Source organism: Desmodus rotundus, chromosome 5 (assembly GCF_022682495.2).
Source record: "Desmodus rotundus isolate HL8 chromosome 5, HLdesRot8A.1, whole genome shotgun sequence".
NCBI classification, from domain to species: domain Eukaryota; kingdom Metazoa; phylum Chordata; class Mammalia; order Chiroptera; family Phyllostomidae; genus Desmodus; species Desmodus rotundus.
In genome coordinates, this window is record NC_071391.1 from 14,654,040 (window position 1) to 14,671,558 (window position 17,519).

Sequence of the window (17,519 nt, forward strand, 5' to 3'; positions counted from 1 at the left end):
TGCCACAGAACGTCTGCCACAATCGAGGATTCGCTGTCGGGTTCCCCTAAATGAGCACGTAACCGGATGCTGCGGAGATTGGATTTTCAAAACCTGATTTGCTTGCACCTTTCCAGGAATCCATCGAATCCATAAAACATTTGGATTTTCTCCCTATTCCTGGTCTTAGAGCAGAGCGCTTATAACGATGATTTGTGAAGCCATTCGCAGTTGACAGAGTACTTTTAAACATCACACACATCACGTACATCACGTGTCAGATGCTCCTCCCAGAACTGCAGGAGGCAGGCAGCAGCATTGCCTCTGTCCTCCAGCTATTTCCCCGTCCAGCAAAAAGAGGAGCTGAGGGATGAAGAGGCTGGCCTGAATTTGAACTTGAACTCTGGCCTCTGCTACAATCAGAAACAGAGTGAAGGGCACTTAAGCTGGAGGGGGTCTCTGAGATGATTGAGGCCTGGGTTCCTCACCTGGTGTCCACAGACAGGTTTTGGCAAGGGACAGGAGTCCCTTAAAATGTGCGTGACATTTTGTAAATATCGATATATAACTTCCTAGATGACTCAGAAATGCTCAAAAACCATGATCTAACCCTTCCCCTCCCCATTTAACTGATAATGGAATTAGTACTCTCTTTTATCATTCTAAAACTATCCTTTATCAAATTTCAACAAAGCCCTGGAGGCCTGGTAAATGAGGCATATTTACCCGCAATCCCAAATTCCACATCCAGGTTTCACATTCTGAAATTTCACTCACAAACCCCTAGCCTTTCTTGCAGCCCATGTGAAGCTAACTGGAGATAATGAAGCTGGCTGTGATCTGTTCAGCACCTGCTCTTGACCAGGCGTGCAGCAAGCACTAATACCCACGGCTCTCCGTGTTCTGTTAGATTGTGCCACCCGATTTTATGGATGTGAAAACTAGAGCTCAGAGAAAGCAAGGGACTTGCTCAAAGACACTCTTCCCACAGGTGGTGGGCATGTCTGAGCCCAGAGCCTAGTGACCGAGTCAGACAGCTCTTCCCTCCCCAAGGCCCCGTGCTCTGCTTGTACAAGGCCCCCAGCCTAGGACCCAGCCTCAGGACCCATCAGTCTCAGAACACACTTGGCTTCACTCTTCATAATCAATCTGGCTGCTGGTGAAGCTGGTGAAATGAGCTCTGGGGCAAGAACGAACCCTGTCTCTTAGTCATGCCATTGCATAAAGGGTCTTGGGCCAAGTGTGGGGGAGAAGAGGTCCAGGAGATTCTGCCCCTCTGGGAGGCAGCAAAAATGCAAATGCAAATGGGCCTGTGGCTGGAGAGAAATTAGACAGAAATAAATTTTCAGTATCAGCTACGGATCTGAAGGGTCCTCTAGATTAACGAGGCCAAGGGCAGCGGCTGACAGGGCTGGTGTGAAAAGCTCTCCACGGAGTCGTTCAATACACGACCTGCACATCCATTGCGGGCAGCTCCTCATCTCTCCCCCTCAGTGAGAAGAATAAGAGATGGTAGAGAAGCGGAGAAAACACCCAAAGCTCTCCAAAGCCACTTCACACCCACTAAGATGGCTAGAACCCAAAAGGAAGATAGCCACAAATGTCAGCAAGGACGTGGAGAAATCAGAGCCCTCTGACACTATCGGTGGGAATGTAAAATGGCCCGGCTACGCTGGAAAACAGCCGGGCAGCTCCTCGAACGATTAAACACAGAGTTACCGCGTGACCCAGCAATTGCACTCCGAGGCACACACCCAGGAGAAATGCAAGCATTCGCCCACACAGAAGCCTGTGCACAGTGTTTACAGCAGCACTATTCATCACAGCTAGAGGGTGAAAACAGCCCAACTGCCTGTCCACAGATGAATGAAAAACAGAATGTGGTATATCCACGCGATGGAGTATCACTCGGCCATAAAAAATGATACGTGTTACAACACGGATGAACCTTGAAAACGTTAAGCTAAGTGACAGAAGCCAGTCACAAAAGACTACATACTGCATGATCTCATTCATATGAAACGTCTGGCACCAAGAAATCTACAGAGATAGAAAGTAGATTAGTGGTCGGGAGGGAGTGGGGGAGAAGCTCTGAGATGAGAGCGAGAAGACAGCATCTCTCCTTAAGGTGATGAACATGTTCTAAGATTAGTGGTGACGGTTGCACAACACGCATCTGTGAATACACTAAAGACCATTGAATCACCCACTGTAAATAGGTTAATTGCATGGTACGTGACTTATATCTCAGTAAAGTTGTTGAAAATGAACATCTGCCAAAATTCATCAGCAGCAATCAGATAAGGAAAAGGAAACAATCTGATACCATTGGTTTGAAAAGTATTCTCTAGAGAAGCAGCAGTCCACATGAGTGGGGAAGACCAAGTGCATTGAGATATTCCTAGCTGGGGCTGGAGATAAGGAGCTTGGGCTTTGGTTTGAAGTCCTGGCCCCATGATTAGCTGTGTAGCCCTGGACGAGTAACCTGGCCCTTTCAGCCCCAGTTTCCTGATCTGTAAAAGGGAGATAATCAACCTATTCCACAGTATGGTTGTGAGGATGCAAAGAGTTAAGACACACAAGTGTTCTAGGGCCCGATAAATGGCAGCCATTGTTGTTGCTCTTGCTGTCTTGTTGTTGACATCACGCAACAACCAGGGACCCACAGGGGTTTTGAGGTGCCGAATCTGGCTCCAGGGGTGTGGATCAGACAAGACCTCTCCTGGAGGAATTTTCAAATACCAGCAAACCTCAACTGCCCTATGATTAAAGCTAGGAAGTTTGTTCAAAATTAGCGTTTCTCAACCTCGGATCTTTGGATGTATTTTCACGATCCAAAAGTTCTATGAATTTTTAACTCAATGTTTTCATTTTTAAAAATCAACATAGGAAAATAACCCTAAGACTGCCACCCACACAAAAGTATTGTGCTGTGACTGAGTTGGCACCTGGGGTAGACCGAATTCTTGGCCCCAGTTCTCGCCCCTCCCTCTCACCCTTGGTCGGATGATTCTGCAGGAGACCCTGTCTTACAGGTGGCCTGTAGTACTTCGATGCTTCTTGACCTTGGGTTCAGCCAGATTTGTTTGACCAACAGGAAGTTAACACACAGGATGCAAGCAAAGGCTTGAAATGTGCTTATGAGGATGGGCTTGCCCTCTGGGGCCTCCACTTTCGCCAGGAGAAGCGCTTCCCCAGGGAGCCCCTGGCCTTCAGTCTGGGTGAAGAACAAACACACATGGAGCACACCTGGCTCCCCGGGGAGGAGCTACAGGCTGAAGCTGCGGGCTGTGGGCCCAGCCACATCCAGCCAACTCGGCCAAGCCACGCTCCACCAGCGCCTACCTGGGCAGGAATAACCAATTGTCCTTCTGCACCAGGGGTCCGCAAACCCTGGCCTGTGGGCTCAAATCAGCCCGCAGCCTGTTTCTGTATGGCCCACCCACTAAACCTAGTTTGTACATTCCCAAATGGTTAGAAATAAATTGAAAGAAGAGTATTTCATCATGTGAAAATCATATGGAAATCAAATTTCAGTATCCATCAGTGAAGTTTTGCTAGAACCTGCCACACCTATGGCTGCTCTTACACTACAATGGCAGAATTGTGTAGTTGGGACAACACACTATATGGCCCACAGAGCCTAAAAGATTTACCGTCTGGCCCTTTACACAAAAAGTTTGCTGACCCATGCTCTATGCCACTGAATTTGGAGTTGGCTTGTTACACAGTACACAGTACACAGTACAACACCAGTTATTACTACTTACCATGAGCCCGTGAAGAAAGAATAGATGCACACTTAACACGTACATGATGCATTCTGGCAAAGGAAGGACCAAGAAGCATCATGGCGGCTGCACTAACAAATGATTTCCCGGTGTTTCAAACGGCGACGAACAAAGAAAATACAGGTATCTCACGGCACACAAGAGCACAGGCGTGCCAAAGGCCAAAGAACCATCTCAGTCGTCACTACCGCGTTCACCTTACAAACAGCACCTTAGCTCCGAAATGTTCAACCGACTTTGTTCATTTGGATTCTGTTGGTTTGGGTAGTTCTTGTTCATTTTCTATCTGTACATCTGTCTTGGTTTTGTGGTTGTTTAACAGCTATAAGAAGTATTTTTATCTAGCTCTCTGTTTATGCCTCTTTAAGGGACATTAAAAGTCACGGAACACGGCACAGGGGAGAAGAGCACTGCTGCGCAAGTACTCGGGGGCAGGAATGAAGGAGGTCGAGTTAGGAGCTGGTTCGGGTGGAGACATCGGACAGTTCCAAGGAGGTTTTCATGTTTTACTTTGGTTCCTATATGAAGATTTTGAAAATTTACAGACTCAGTTCTAGCCAGGACTCGTTCACTAGCATATGATATTTTGGGGGGAATCTTTGGTTTTGTTTGTGATCCCAAAACCAAACTACCAGCATGTACAAAATAGTTACATAAGCTGAGCTCATTAAATGCCTCTGGTGTTAAGAGGAATATTAAGATCGAGGTGCATATTTTCATTCCTGAAAGGAGCTGATATTGAATCAAGAGTCTCTTAAGATCCATATCTTAGAACAGAAGAAAAGTGACTTTTTTCTAGCATCATCTTCCACTTTTCCTTCTAGGCACACTCTACTTCTGCTATACCCTAGGAGTATCCCCCTCCCCAACATTATAGATGCGTCCCTGGGCCTTCGTACGTGCTGTGCCCACCGCTTGCAATTCATGTTCCCTCAATTCTTGACTCCTTAGGCCACTCATTTCAACTCATCCCTCAAAAGCTAGCTCTGGCCTAGAAGCAAGGAGACCCCAGTAACAATGTGCACGCCTATCGCCTGGAGATCCCGGTTTCTAAACATCACTCCCCACTAAAATGAATCAGAGCCCCCAAGAAAGATGGCTAAGCACACCTTTTTGCACCAGAAAGTAGGAAAGTGCTAAAACAAGAACAAGAAGCCAGTCTGAACAATCCCCCACTGGCCGGTTCTAGGGTAATTTAAACATCAAAAAGAATAATGACAGTAATAGACTAGAACACATTAAAGGAAAAAAGAATTCATGAGTCCATACTGATACTAAAAATAATTTTTAAAAAATGGGGGATGGGGTGGGGGAGAAGTTAGAGCACTTTTTTTAAAAAACAGAAGAATGTCAAGTAATGAATGTGGAAGGTACAGTTAAACATCGTTTCAGGCTAAGAATAATCATTGATACAAGCGAGAATCACCCACCACTGCTAAAACCATCGGTAAACGGCAAGGCAAGCTGACATCACGTGCCTCCTGATGTCCGCAGTGAGGAAGACACAACATCATCTGTGCCAAAAATCTACAGTCTGAATCTATCACGAGGAAGCAGGCAGACAATCTGAACATTCCACAGACAACTGGCCTACGCTCTTCCGAAGTGTCGATACCACGAAAGAGAAAAGCAACGCGGGGAGAGCTGTTCTAGAGTAAAGGAGACTGATGAGACATGACAGCTAAATGCAACGCATGATGCTTGAGTGCATCCTGGGATGGGGGAAACTGAGTATGGATTGCAGGTGAGACAATGTTGCATCCGTGGTTAGGTTTCCTGAGTGTGATAATTTTATCGTGGCTGTGTGGGACAGGGGTCGCAAACTACTGCCTGCCGGTCAAGTCCAGCCCCCGTCCGTTTGTATACAGCCTGCAAGGTTTTTGTCTTCTTAATAAATGAAAACAACTTTCTCCTATAGTTTCATTGATAAGATTTTCAAATTTATGTGAAATTCAAATTTTTGAAAGATTTTATTTATTTTTAGACAGAGGGGAAGGGAGGGAGAAAGGGTGGGAGAGGAACATCAGTGTGTGGTTGCCTCTCGCGTGCCCCCAACTGGGGACCTGGCCCAGAACCCAGGCATGTGCCCTGACTGGGAATTGAACCGGCGACCCTTTGGTTCGCAGGTCGGCACTCAATCCTCTGAGCCACACCAGCCAGGGCTGAAATTCAGATTTTTAAGTGTTCATAGATGAAGTTTTATAGGAACACTCATTCACTCACGTGCCGTCTATGGCTGTTTTCACCCTATAACGGCAGAGTTGATCAGCGGAGACAGACCGCACAACCTGTAAAGACTGACAAATCTCAAACAGTTTGGAAGAAAATAAACAAAAATAAAGTCATTGTTATAAAGTGTTAGCAGTAGGTAAATCTAGATACAGGGTGTGTGGGTGTTCACTATACTATTCTTATAACTTTTCTATAGGGTTGGAAATCTTTCAAAATGAAGAGTTCATAGGAATTAACCAACAAGCACGCAAAGCACGGGCTCACCCCGGTGCACACAGACATGCGCAACCTGTCTTAAACATCCCTTCTTCCCTTCTCTGGGCTCCCCAGCTTGGTCACACCTGCCTGTTGGTGCTGCAGACACCTGCCCACATGCCCCTCCATCCTGGCTACTGAGGGGTTTCCAGAGGCATGCCACAAACTTTCGCACATCCAATTTCAAGTTTTAAAATAAATGCCCACGTTACAACGGAAGCTGGAATGGAAAACGCTGCCATACCATTTCCTGGCGGCGTCCCCCAGGACAGCAGGAGTCGGGCGGGCGGGCCGGCAGTGGGTGAGCAAGCCCAGCACACACTGTCCCCCGGATAAGGACCTCTGGGCCGACCTGCTCGGGAGCTACCTGGGAATGCGCACGTTAGGGACAGTACACGCTGGTAGCTGCCCAGGCTCGCCTTTCCCGGCGGCTGCCAGGCTGGGATCCCATGTAGCTAAAAGTATATCTACAGGTCATTATGGTGTACATGATCAGCTTCATTCCTGGCTCCGTTTAGGGCCTCCACCCTTGTTTTTCTTTCTTCTCTCCCAGTTTTAATATGCTGTCATGTTATATTTTATGTATCCTGCTAGGCTGCCCTAAATCCCTACTGGAACAAGACTGGGTCCAAGTAAGAAACTGAAATAGAAACTCCAAGCTGGCCTCCTCTTTCTTCTGCCTCTTCGCCCAGCCCCGTGGCTGCCAGGCCCTCCTCAAGCACCTTGTGCCTGCAGTGCGGTCTTTGGCCAGGCCTGCCATGTCTGAGGGCGGCTTGGCAACCCTGGCAACGAGGTATGGAGTTTATAATTCCCAGTGAGATGAGAAAGCAGAAGGAGCGGCATCTCTTTTCTAAATAGCCAGAAGTGAGTATAAAACCCCTTCCAAGGAGGCCAGGCCATGCAGTAGAGGTACAAAGTGGAAATGGTCGCCTGGTCCATCTAACCCCAGGCTGTGTCCCTACACCCGACAGCACACACGGGACCAGCACTGCAGATGGAGAGGGCACTTGGGCTGCACAGGTAAGAAGAACAGAACAGTCAGCCAAGGCCAGGTGGTAGGAACAGGTGAGAGGAGGAAGGGAGGTGAAGAGGACCAGGAGGCAGAACGAGAGGGCGGGTCACACTGCCCCACTCAGTGACTCACTAGCTCTTCAGCTTTGTGAGGAATGACTCCCCCTGTCCAGGCCTCAGTTTTCTCAGCTGTGCAAGGGATGGAATAATATCTACTCAACAGAGGCACCGCTCGGATTAAATGAGATCATGCGATAAGGTGCCAAGCACGACCCCAGACACAGAGTCAGCGCTCAATAAACATTAATGGCTGTGCTACCGTCAGCACCACTTCTTCCCGAGTAGAATGTGCATGCTGAGGAGGTGTGGCAGGAAAGGTGCTGTGCTGGATGGGGGCCAGAGCTCTGAAGGCACACAGAAGGTCAGGAAGGACAGTAAGTGTGGCTTTGGAACAGGATTTGACCAACGAATGCAGCTTATTTAGAAGTGAGGCTCCTGGATCCTGATCCAGCTCATCTGGGACACACACACACACAGAGAAACACACGGGCCCTGCTTTCTTGAGCCATTTTGCACATCTATTCTCTCTAGGCCTTTAAGACCTCTCACTTCTCTGAAGCACAGAGGTCAAAGCTTCCACATGTGACTTCCAGCCACTCTCTCCCCTCACCCACCCATAGGCTACAGTTCGTGATCCTAGGAAGGAACCCGCAGGGGAGCAGCCTGCTGGCCTCCGGCCCCACCCCAGCACCACGGGCCACACCCACTCCTGATGGGGCACTGGTCTATGACCAGGGTGCAAATTCCAGGGCTTCCTAGTCTGCCTTTTCTCCATACCCCAGACGCACACCAGCCCGCAAACCTGGGGAAGCTGCCCGCTTTACAGATCCCAGCCTGCCTGGCCGGCTGTCCCCAGGTACAGACTCTGCCTCTGGTGGGAAAAGGAGGGGATCCTAGCAGCCCTGCCCTGGGCATGGCCCTAGGCTGAGAAGCCATCACCCTCCTCTGTGGAACTTCTGTCCATCCTTTAAGGCCCATCTCCCATCTGCCCAGCCAAAACCAAGTTCCCTGTCCCTGCCCCTAGAGCCTTCTGCGTTCTAGTACTAGTCACCAGCAACACTCTGCCTCCGCGTTACTTGGTTGGGAATAAGCCACCTCCCCCCTCATTCACCTTGGTCCCTGCTCCCCAAATCTGGACCACAAGTTCTAGAAGAGCAGCGAGCAAACCTTGTGCATTTCTGTTACCCCTAGAGCTCCCCGCTCAGGGCCTAGTGCTTGGGAGTGGCTGTGTCTGGGGTTGCACACACCACCACATTCACCGCTCCCCCTCCCTAGGCATGCCTTCCCATGAAGGAACTCTTTACAGCCCCATCGCGTCATGGAGAGGGGCTATCTCTGGAGGAGCCCAAGTCTACCCCATACCAGCTTGGAAGTTGGGGCCACTTAACCTCTTCAGTCCTGGGTTCCTTCATCTGAATAAGAAGGGCGGCAACCTCCAACTATGGGGCTATTGTGGTATACACCTGTCATATAATAATTGCTCAATGAGCAGCCAGACATAAAACAAGCCAGCCACCCTTGCTGGGCCCCTCTCCTCAGCTCCCACTCATTCACTCTTCACTCCATGGCAATGTAGCTTTTGCTGTGAAACTGCCACCAAGGACACCGAGACCTGCATGTTGGCCGAGCCAAGAGGGCTGTCCTCCAGCTTCTCCCCCTCCACAGCACTGACCCCACTGCCCATCCCTTCTCAGGGCTTCAGCTGCATAAATGCCTCAACTGATATGCTTAGTTTCCCCTTCTATCCCCTTGGCTGCGGACCCACATGCACTGATGGGCCTCTGGGCAGCGCCCCCAGGCATCTCCTGCGTACCCCAAACTGTACACCTCCACACTGAACTCGCCTTCTGCATTCTCCTCAACGTCAGACCAGATCTCTCCATCTCTCCGCTCATTTTAGCAGGTGGCCCCAAAACACTGGATTAGGTTCCTACTGCTGCCATGACGAACCACCACAAACACAGCAGCCTCAAACAGCACACACTATCAGCGTGCAGGTCTGGAGGTCAGAAGCCCCGAAATCAAGATGTCAGCATGGCTGAGTTCTTCCTGGAGGCTCCACAGAAGAATCTGTTTCCTTGTCTTTCCTAGCTTCTGGAGACTGCCTGCCTCCCATGGCTCCTTCCTTGGTGTTCAAGGCCAGCAGGAGAGCATCTTCCCATCTTTGCTCTCTACTCTGACTCTCCTGCCTCCCTCTTATAAACACACCTGTAATTACACTGGGCCCACCGAATAAAACAAGACAGTTTCTCCATCTCGAGATCCTTAATATAACCACATCTACAAAGGCCCTTTTGCCATATGAGATAACACAGCCATGGGTTCCAGGGATCGGGACACGGGTACCTTTGGGGGGGAGCATTATTTGGTTGACTAAGCTTACCCCCCTCTATCTGCTCCAAACCACCAGGATATCCCTCCAGTGACAGGAAAAATAAATGTTGACTCACCTCCTTTCCACATCCAATGTCTCCATCTGAACATTCTCAGGTAATATAAAAGTTTATCCATCATGCCTTATCTCTACTCTAAGACTCCGCCCACTGGGATCTTTTAAGATGTTCAAGTCTATCATTAACAAACTCCCTTGACCCCATGTCTTCCTCCAGCTGTCACCTTCCCTATCTCCTATCTCTCTCCTCCACTTGTATCTCTAATCAAACCCTTGAGAAATGACTCTACTCCGCCTCCATTCTGATAAGGTCTCTGTCTCATCACTCACCTGCAAGGATTCTCAAGCACAGTACTATTGACATTGGAGGCCTGACCATTTTTTGTTGTGGGAGGCTGGCCTGTGCATTATAAAATATTGAGCAGCCTCCCTGGCCTCTGCCTTCTACACGCCCATAGCACATCCCCATCCTGAGCTGTGAAGGCCAAATGTGTCTCCAGACCTGGCCAAATGTCCCAGGAGCCGGAGGAGGGGAAAGCAAATTGCTCCAGGTTGAGGACCATTGTCTTAGAGTAATAGTGCCTGCTAAAGTGGCCGATGACTTTCCCGACACTAAATGCAACGGCCACTTCTAAGTCCTTCTGCTCGGCTGCTCAGCAGACCTAGACACTGTGGGCCGTTCTGGCCTCCCACCTCCCGGGCTGCTCTCTGTCTCCCTTGCAGGATCAGGCTCCCTTTCTGAAACACTAACTGCTGAAGTTCCTCAAAGCTTAGTCCCAGGCCCCTTCCACCTCTCATGCAGCCTGCACTCCCTGGGGAGTGCCCTCCACACCCCTGGCCTCTCTGATCACCTCTGCACAGGTGACTTAAGAAGTGACATCTCCAAGCTCCTTTCAGAGCTCCAAACCTACATATCTAACTGCCTCGTTGACATCGCCACTAGGATATCTCGATGCCACTCCAGCTCAACGAGTGCAAACCAAGACCGGGATCTTTCCCTCAACCCCGTCCCCCTTCTGGAGACACCCGTTTCCCAGAGAAAGGCCCCATTCCTGGCCTGCTGGGAGAGGAGCCCTGCCCTGGTTGCTCTGGACACTTTCCTCTCCCGTACTTAGGCCAGTTAGTCTATTCCCAAGTCAAATGTCTTTCATCTCTGAAATAGTTCACAAACCACTTCACTTGTCTTCCTGTCTCTGTTCCCTCCCTGGGCCAAACCTCTACCATGGTCGACTTAGAGAATGGCCACAGCCCTCTAACTCAGGTGTGGACAACCCATTCTTGACCCATGCCCCACCCCCCATTAGTTCTCCACGCTGTGGCCAGATCACCCTTTCAAAACATAAGTAAAATCTCCCATAGTTCTTAAACTAAAGAACAAAAGTCCCAATTTGGACCACTGGGCTTTAAATGACCAAGCCTTCACTTCCTCCTCCAGGCCCTTGTGCTGGGTGCACTCCAGGCACACGGTTCTTCTTTCTGTTGCTCAGACATGCTGCACCCCCTCCTGCCACGGGGCCTTTGGACGTACTGTCTCACCCATCTGGTTGCCTGTCACCAGTCTTCCCTGGTGGGTCTTCTCTTCCTTCGGGCACAGCTCAACTATCAGGAAGCCTTCCCTATGGTCTTCCTACCCCCTAGCCTGCCTTCCTCTTCTGTCCCACATCCCCCCATCTCTGTTCAAGCTTGACTCCTAACAGTTGTCTCGGATAATCCTTCTTTATATCTTTGAAAACTCCCCTTCCTCACCTCCACATCCCATCCATCAATAAACCTTGGGGTTCTTCCCTCCTAAATCTCTCTCGCATGTGCCCACCTCTAGCACTTACATTTAAACCACCCTCTTTCCTTACCTGAACCCCCATCCCAGCCTCCCACTTAGAATCCCAATTCTCCAAGTCGCACCTTGCTTGAAATGTTTCAGTGGGGTCCCTGGCCCACAGGAGGGACGATGCACGGACCCTGGCTTACAAGACCCAGCAGAATCTGGTCCCTGCCTTGCTCTCCTTCTTGCCACTCAGCCTCTTCAGCTCATCACTGTTGTCACATGGGACTTCTCAGAGTTCCTCTCTCTCAGCTGTTCTGCCTGCACGGAGCATTTTTCCAACTCCCTCTACTACTGCTACTCACTCTTCAAGTCTCTGGCTAAAGGAAATTTTGCCCAAACTGCTCACATAGGCCAACAACAGTAATAATAATGGCTGATAATTCGCTGCGGACTCACTAAGGGCAAGCACAACCCTAAGAACTTTACAGCACTGACTCACTTAATCCTCACCATTAGCTATGATTTTCCTGTCAAAGAAGAGGCACACAGGGGTTAAATGACCCATCCAAGGTCACGTGAGATAGTAAATAGCAGAGCTGGATGACAGAATGAGCTTGGGCTCCAGGCCTCAAACTCTTGAACGCTACGAACATGGCCACCTCCTGCTGTTCCCAGAGTGTCCTGTGTTGCCCCTCCGGCAGCCATCACCACATGTGCTTGTTCGGGGCCTGCTCGCCCCACCGCGACTGTCCGCTCCCTGAGGCCCACAACCATGTCTGCCTTATGGAAGGCTTTCCCTCCAGCACGTAGCCCAGCACCTGACGTTACCACTTTTCAGCTGAATATCATGCTTTGCATCCCCACAGCCTCCGGCTCCAAGTCACCAGCACCAGAGGAGGGCCTGGGAAAACCCTTCATAAATGCCACTGAGTGGGCCACCAGAGGCTCACAGGGAGGACACACAGGGAAGTTGCCCCACCACTGATTCTGCTGATGACTGCCAGAGGAGCTCTTCCGCATGGCCGTTGGCCACCAAGGGTTCCCGCCGCTTAGCTAGGGCAAGGGGACAGCAAGATTCATCATCTACCTGTCTGGGAATGATGGCAGAAAAGTTCTGGAGTCAGGCTGGGACAGTGATGGCTCCCCCTGCTGGTTCCCTTCCATGCACCTGGGCACCCCCACAGATGGCACTGCCCGGGGACACTCACCAGCCAGGAGAAGAAGCCAGCTGATTTGTCCTGGGTGGAGATCTGCCCCTCATAGGGGCCGAAGATGTGGCCTTTGGGGATAACCTCATTTATGCACCGCACGTCATCCCCCCCATTGGCGTCCTTGACCACCTCCATGCCCTGTGGGATGGTGAGGGCAGCCCGGTCTGGGATACCCACAGGCACCGGCGTGTCGGACACAAACACCGGGGGACCGTGGTTCGGGCATTCATCCACGAAGTACTCCTGGCAAGACTCGCAGACTGGAGAGATGGAAAGAGGAGAAACTCAATTGTTGGGGGAGGCTGAGGGGCTGATGGGAAGCCCACCCTCAACATAGGACAGCATAGGACAGTGGAAAGCACTGCATGGCACTCTGGAGCCCCAGCCCTGGCTCCACCCCAGCCAGCTATAGGCCACTGAGTCTTCAGTAGCAATAACCCAGTATCCTCCCTGGGGGCTCAAGGACATGCCCGTCAACACTAAGGAATCCAGTAGCTCCTTTGTTTCAAGTTTGATAAAGTAGAAGAAAGAGCACTCTCTGGAGTCTGATGGGTGTGGGTTTCAATTGCAACTGTGCATCTGTAGGCTGTGGGACCTGAGGCAGGGTTCTTAACCCTCACCAAGCCTCAGTCTCCTCACCTGGAAAATGGGACCAAGAGTAGCCAGCTCAATGGCTAATGGGGAGAATTAACTAAGGCGTGGACCTGTGTCTGGCACATAACAGGTGAATGACAATCATTAGTATTACCCCTGCAAATTCCCTAAGCAAGATGGGGCTGGCAGTTGGGAAAGAAGGGAGGAGTAGCTCAGCAAATAGCCCCAAGCTCCACTTACACCAGAAGTCCACTTGCTGGAAACTTTTGGGCATCATGAGGTCACGCTTCCCCTTCAGTTTCTTGTGCTCCACTTCCATGGCCAAGGGGTCTGGTCTCCTAGAGCTGGCCAGGACAGGGGCCATTAAAGAAAGCAAAGAAGCCATCAGAGAGGGAGAGGCTGGTGGGCAGCGAAGCCGAGGCCACAGGAGCAGGGCAGATGGAGGAGCCCCAGTAGGCCTGCCCCTTTAGTACAGGGGGTAGTGGGAAGGGAGGAGTCCTGAGGCCTGGGCCTGGGCCTTCTTGGGCCACTCCCTGGGTTTTTCTAAAGCCTGTGCTCACCTCTGGTCCCAAGAACTGTGCGGAGAAGGACAAGGAAGGTGGGCAGGGAGTGGGAACTTTCTGCAGGGTCTCCCACAAACCCGACCAGCCCAGCCCAGTGATTCCCCGGTCTCCCTCTCCTGTCTCCACACAGGGGCCTCACCAGGGCTGGCCATACTCCTGGTCTCGGAGAGGTGAGCAGACCTCTGTCTTCACCACGGTCACCATGTCCCCCACAGCCGCCTTGGTCTGTGCCAAGCACTCCTTCATGTTCTCAGTCATTCTGTTCTGGGGTCGGGAAGGCGGGACCGGCACAGGAAAAGGATCAAAGAGACAGGGAAAGAGGGGTGAGTGTCAGAGAGGGCAATGGGGGGTCCGCGGAGTCTGGTTACCCTCTCTGCCATCCCCAGAGGAAGCGCTTGAGAACACAGACAACAAAAACAGCTGTAGCCTGGCCAAGAGGAAATGCCATTTCTATCCCGGGCTGGTCCTGGGGACGACTGGAGCCACCAGCCCCATGGGGTCAGGGGCCAGGGGCAGCTCAGGCCAGGAGGCAGAACTGAACAGCACAGTCTAGACCCCAAAATCAAAGGGCAAAGGGTACGAGGAACCCGCAGGAGCCTCCGCACAAAACTCTGCAGTAGGGAGCAGGGGAGGGACCGACTCAAGTCCAGCTGGGGCCAAGGGGCGCGGGCTAATGAAATCGGCCCTCAGTGCCTCGCGGTGAACCCCTAGCCCAGGGGCTGCCAGGGAATGCAGCCAGGCCCGCTTGGCCAGCTCAGAGCAGGTACAGGCGGAGCCTGGGGGTCCTGGGGTGGGCTGGCCCCGACTCCAAGCCCCACCCCGCTCTATCTAGGGGAAGTCTCCCCAGTCGCCGCTTACCGCCCTCCTCCACCACTGCGCCGGGCTTCAATCCCTCCCTCGGCACCCCAGGGTCCTCATGCCAAGCCCGGGGACACTCTTCGGGCCAGGCCGGGGAAGCGTGCAGCTCGGGCTGGGACCGCGCTGGCCCCGGGACTGGGCGAGCAGCGTGTGTGACTCACTACCCGGGGCCCCGCTGGCCACACCCCTGCTCCTCGGCTAATCAGCCCCCTGCTCCCCACCGGGGCCCCAAAGCCAGCGGCGGCAGGGAGGGGTGTGAGGAAACATGACGGCCTGCCCCCTCCTCCGAGCCGGCGGGGACTGGGGTGGGGGGGCGGCGGCGCGGAAAGGGCGGGGGCTGCCCGAACCGGGCCGAGCTACCCCGCTTTAGCCGGGGAGCCGCAGGTCGTCCCGTCCGCGTGTCGGGCGGGGAAAGTGTGAGACACCGCGATCAGGCCGGGGCGGCGCACGGGGCGGACGCGGGGGCGACGCGGGCGGCCGTGGAGGGCGCGGGCTGGCTCTTTCCCTGTCACCAACCTTCCCGGCGGGGCGCTCCCTGCCCGGCCCGGCCGGGCCCGGCCCTGCCCAGCCCAGCGCCCGCCCCCCGCCCGCTCGGCCCGGCATTCCTTGCGGGGGCATGTGGCTTCTTGCCGGCCCCAGGGGCACGCAGTTGGCTGGCGGCCGGGAGGGGGGCGCGCGGGGAGCGGGAGGAAGCGAGAGCCCGGGAGGGGCGGCGGGAGGGGGCCCCCTGGGAGGAATTCCAGCCCCTCTCGCGGGCTCTGCCCCCACGCGGGCCTGGGGGCGCCGGGCGGGCGTCTGGTGCGGGTGATAGCGCAGGGGAGGCCGGGCCCTGTGGCACCGCGGGTGGTGGTGCAGGTCTGTGAAATGCGCGAGCAGCTCGAGGAAGCGCTCCCGCTGCGGAGCGGCCTGCTGCGCCACCAGAGCCGCCACTGCCACTCAACTCGCCGGCAGCGCACCGCCCGCCTGCCCCCCTTCCCCACCCGCGCGGCCTAGGGTGCGGGCCGGGCGCCTGCAGCTCGCCTGCCTCCCGCCACCCGTGCCTACGATCTCATGGCCTACGGATAGACCCCCGCCTCCCGTGAGAGGCAGGAACCTAGGGGCTGGAAGGTGTCAAGTGAGTCGCCCAGGGACAAGCAGCCCATTCCTGGTGGCGTGTGTACTGGAGCCTGGGGCCCTCTCTGAGTAAATTGGAAACAGGACCCCCAAACTCAAGCGTGAGGTTTGAGGTCTGGTTTTGCTCCATGTCATACCCTCTGCCAGGTCCCCTTACAGAGGGCCCACTGGGATCACCCGGGGGTGCGTCCAGGCCTCAACACACTTGTCCAGCTGCCAGGGGGGGACAAGAACCAACGCATGTGGAAGGGCTCACTGAACACCCCTGCCCGGAGGCGCTCTCACTCGGGTGACAACAGGCACACACAAACATCCCGGGGCAGTTGTGTCTGGTGGTCAGGAGCCTGGGCTCCAGAGCAGCAGCGCTGGAATTCAAATCTCACTGATCAGCTACGTGCCCCTGGGCAGGTGTGACGGACTGAATGCTCACACCCGCCCTCCCCCAATCATATGCTGGTGCCCCAAACCCCATGTGCCTGTATTTGGAGACAGGGTCTGCCAGGACATGATACGAGTTAAATGATGTCCTAAGGGCGGGGCCCAGATCCAATAGGGCTGCTGCCCTTGCGATATAAGGGGACAAGAGACACAAGCTTGCTCTCTCCACCAGGCGGAAACAGTGGGAAGGCAGCAGTCTGCAAGCCGGGAAGAGAGGCTTCACCAGGAATAGAGTTAGTCAGCACCTTGATCTTGGGCTTCCCAGCCTCCAGAACTGGGAGAACTAAGTGTCTTGTTTAAGCCACCCAGTCTGTGGCGTTTTGTTAGGGCGGCTGAGCTAACTAAGACAGCAGGTTACCTAACCTCTGTGTTCCGACTTCTTCACAAGGAGAATGTGGCTGAGATGAGATTCTATCTAATCGTACAGATAGACGGGCTGTACTACACCGGGATGAGGTGGAAGGGAGTGAGGCACAATCTGAGCAATCCCTCGGAAGAAGGCCATTCGGGAACGGGGACATGAGGGACCTCGTGGCGTTGGGGAGGCTTCGAATTCTCTCCACTGGATTGGCTTTGTCGTTGTCGTCGTTGTTTTAATCAGTCATTTGCACACTCTGGCACCATATTAGACACACTGCTTGGGACCACTTTACATTGGACTTCCCTGCTTTGGCCCTTCTGCCCTCCTCCGCCAGCCTCACCTGTAAACCATGCAACCTGTTCACCATGGGGCCCGTGAACTTGCTGTGTCCTCCACCTGTACCCACATGGAAACTCCTACCCCAACCTTTAGCTCTTGCTGTTCCCCCTCCATAATACCCTGTCCAGCCCCATCGCCCTTCCCTCATGGCACTTGTCACACTTAGAATGGCCATTCATTAGCCTGATTGTTTGATTAATATCTGTTTCCCATAGTAGATCATAAGCTCCCAAGGGCAAGGTGCAGGCCCTTTTGCTCACCATTGATTGCCAGCACCTGTAACAATGCCTGACAGCAGGGTGGAACTAGCAAAGACAAGCAAGGTGCCAGGGCATCAACTGGAAGGGCACCCACTCTCAGAGCCATGCACTTGCAAGAACAGCACCCATGGGTGGGGTGACTGCCTTCTTAAGTTTTGCACCCTGGGGGCCTTGCTTGCCTTGCCCTGGTCTCAGCCTTGCCTAGCACATAGCACATTCCCAGTAAATATTTCCCAAATGACCCATGTCATAATTCACCGCCCCCTCCTCTAATATATATGTCCTGCTGGCCCCGTT

At 53.1% G+C, this 17,519-nt stretch overlaps 1 protein-coding gene across 8 annotated transcripts in view; it reads right to left on the minus strand.

Moving 5' to 3' along the window:
* The window catches only part of PRDM11 (PR/SET domain 11), an 85,493-nt gene that overhangs the window by 36,178 nt on the left and 31,796 nt on the right, over nucleotides 1–17,519 (minus strand). For 4 of the 8 annotated variants that reach the window (XM_045193980.2, XM_053924607.1, XM_053924609.1 and 1 more), the window contains exons 2-4: nucleotides 13,993–14,117; nucleotides 13,531–13,634; nucleotides 12,694–12,956 (exon numbers count right to left, since the gene is read on the minus strand). The exons of 1 other annotated variant lie outside the window; for it this stretch is intronic. In XM_045193980.2, coding sequence (XP_045049915.1) covers nucleotides 12,694–12,956; nucleotides 13,531–13,634; nucleotides 13,993–14,111 — 486 coding nt within the window. In that variant the 5' untranslated portion in view covers nucleotides 14,112–14,117. Of the gene's footprint in view, nucleotides 1–12,693; nucleotides 12,957–13,530; nucleotides 13,635–13,992; nucleotides 14,118–14,711; nucleotides 14,894–15,227; nucleotides 15,266–17,519 lie in introns of those variants that run through there. 3 more of the 8 variants (XM_053924608.1, XM_024558935.3, XM_045193981.2) reach the window with 3 other exon arrangements.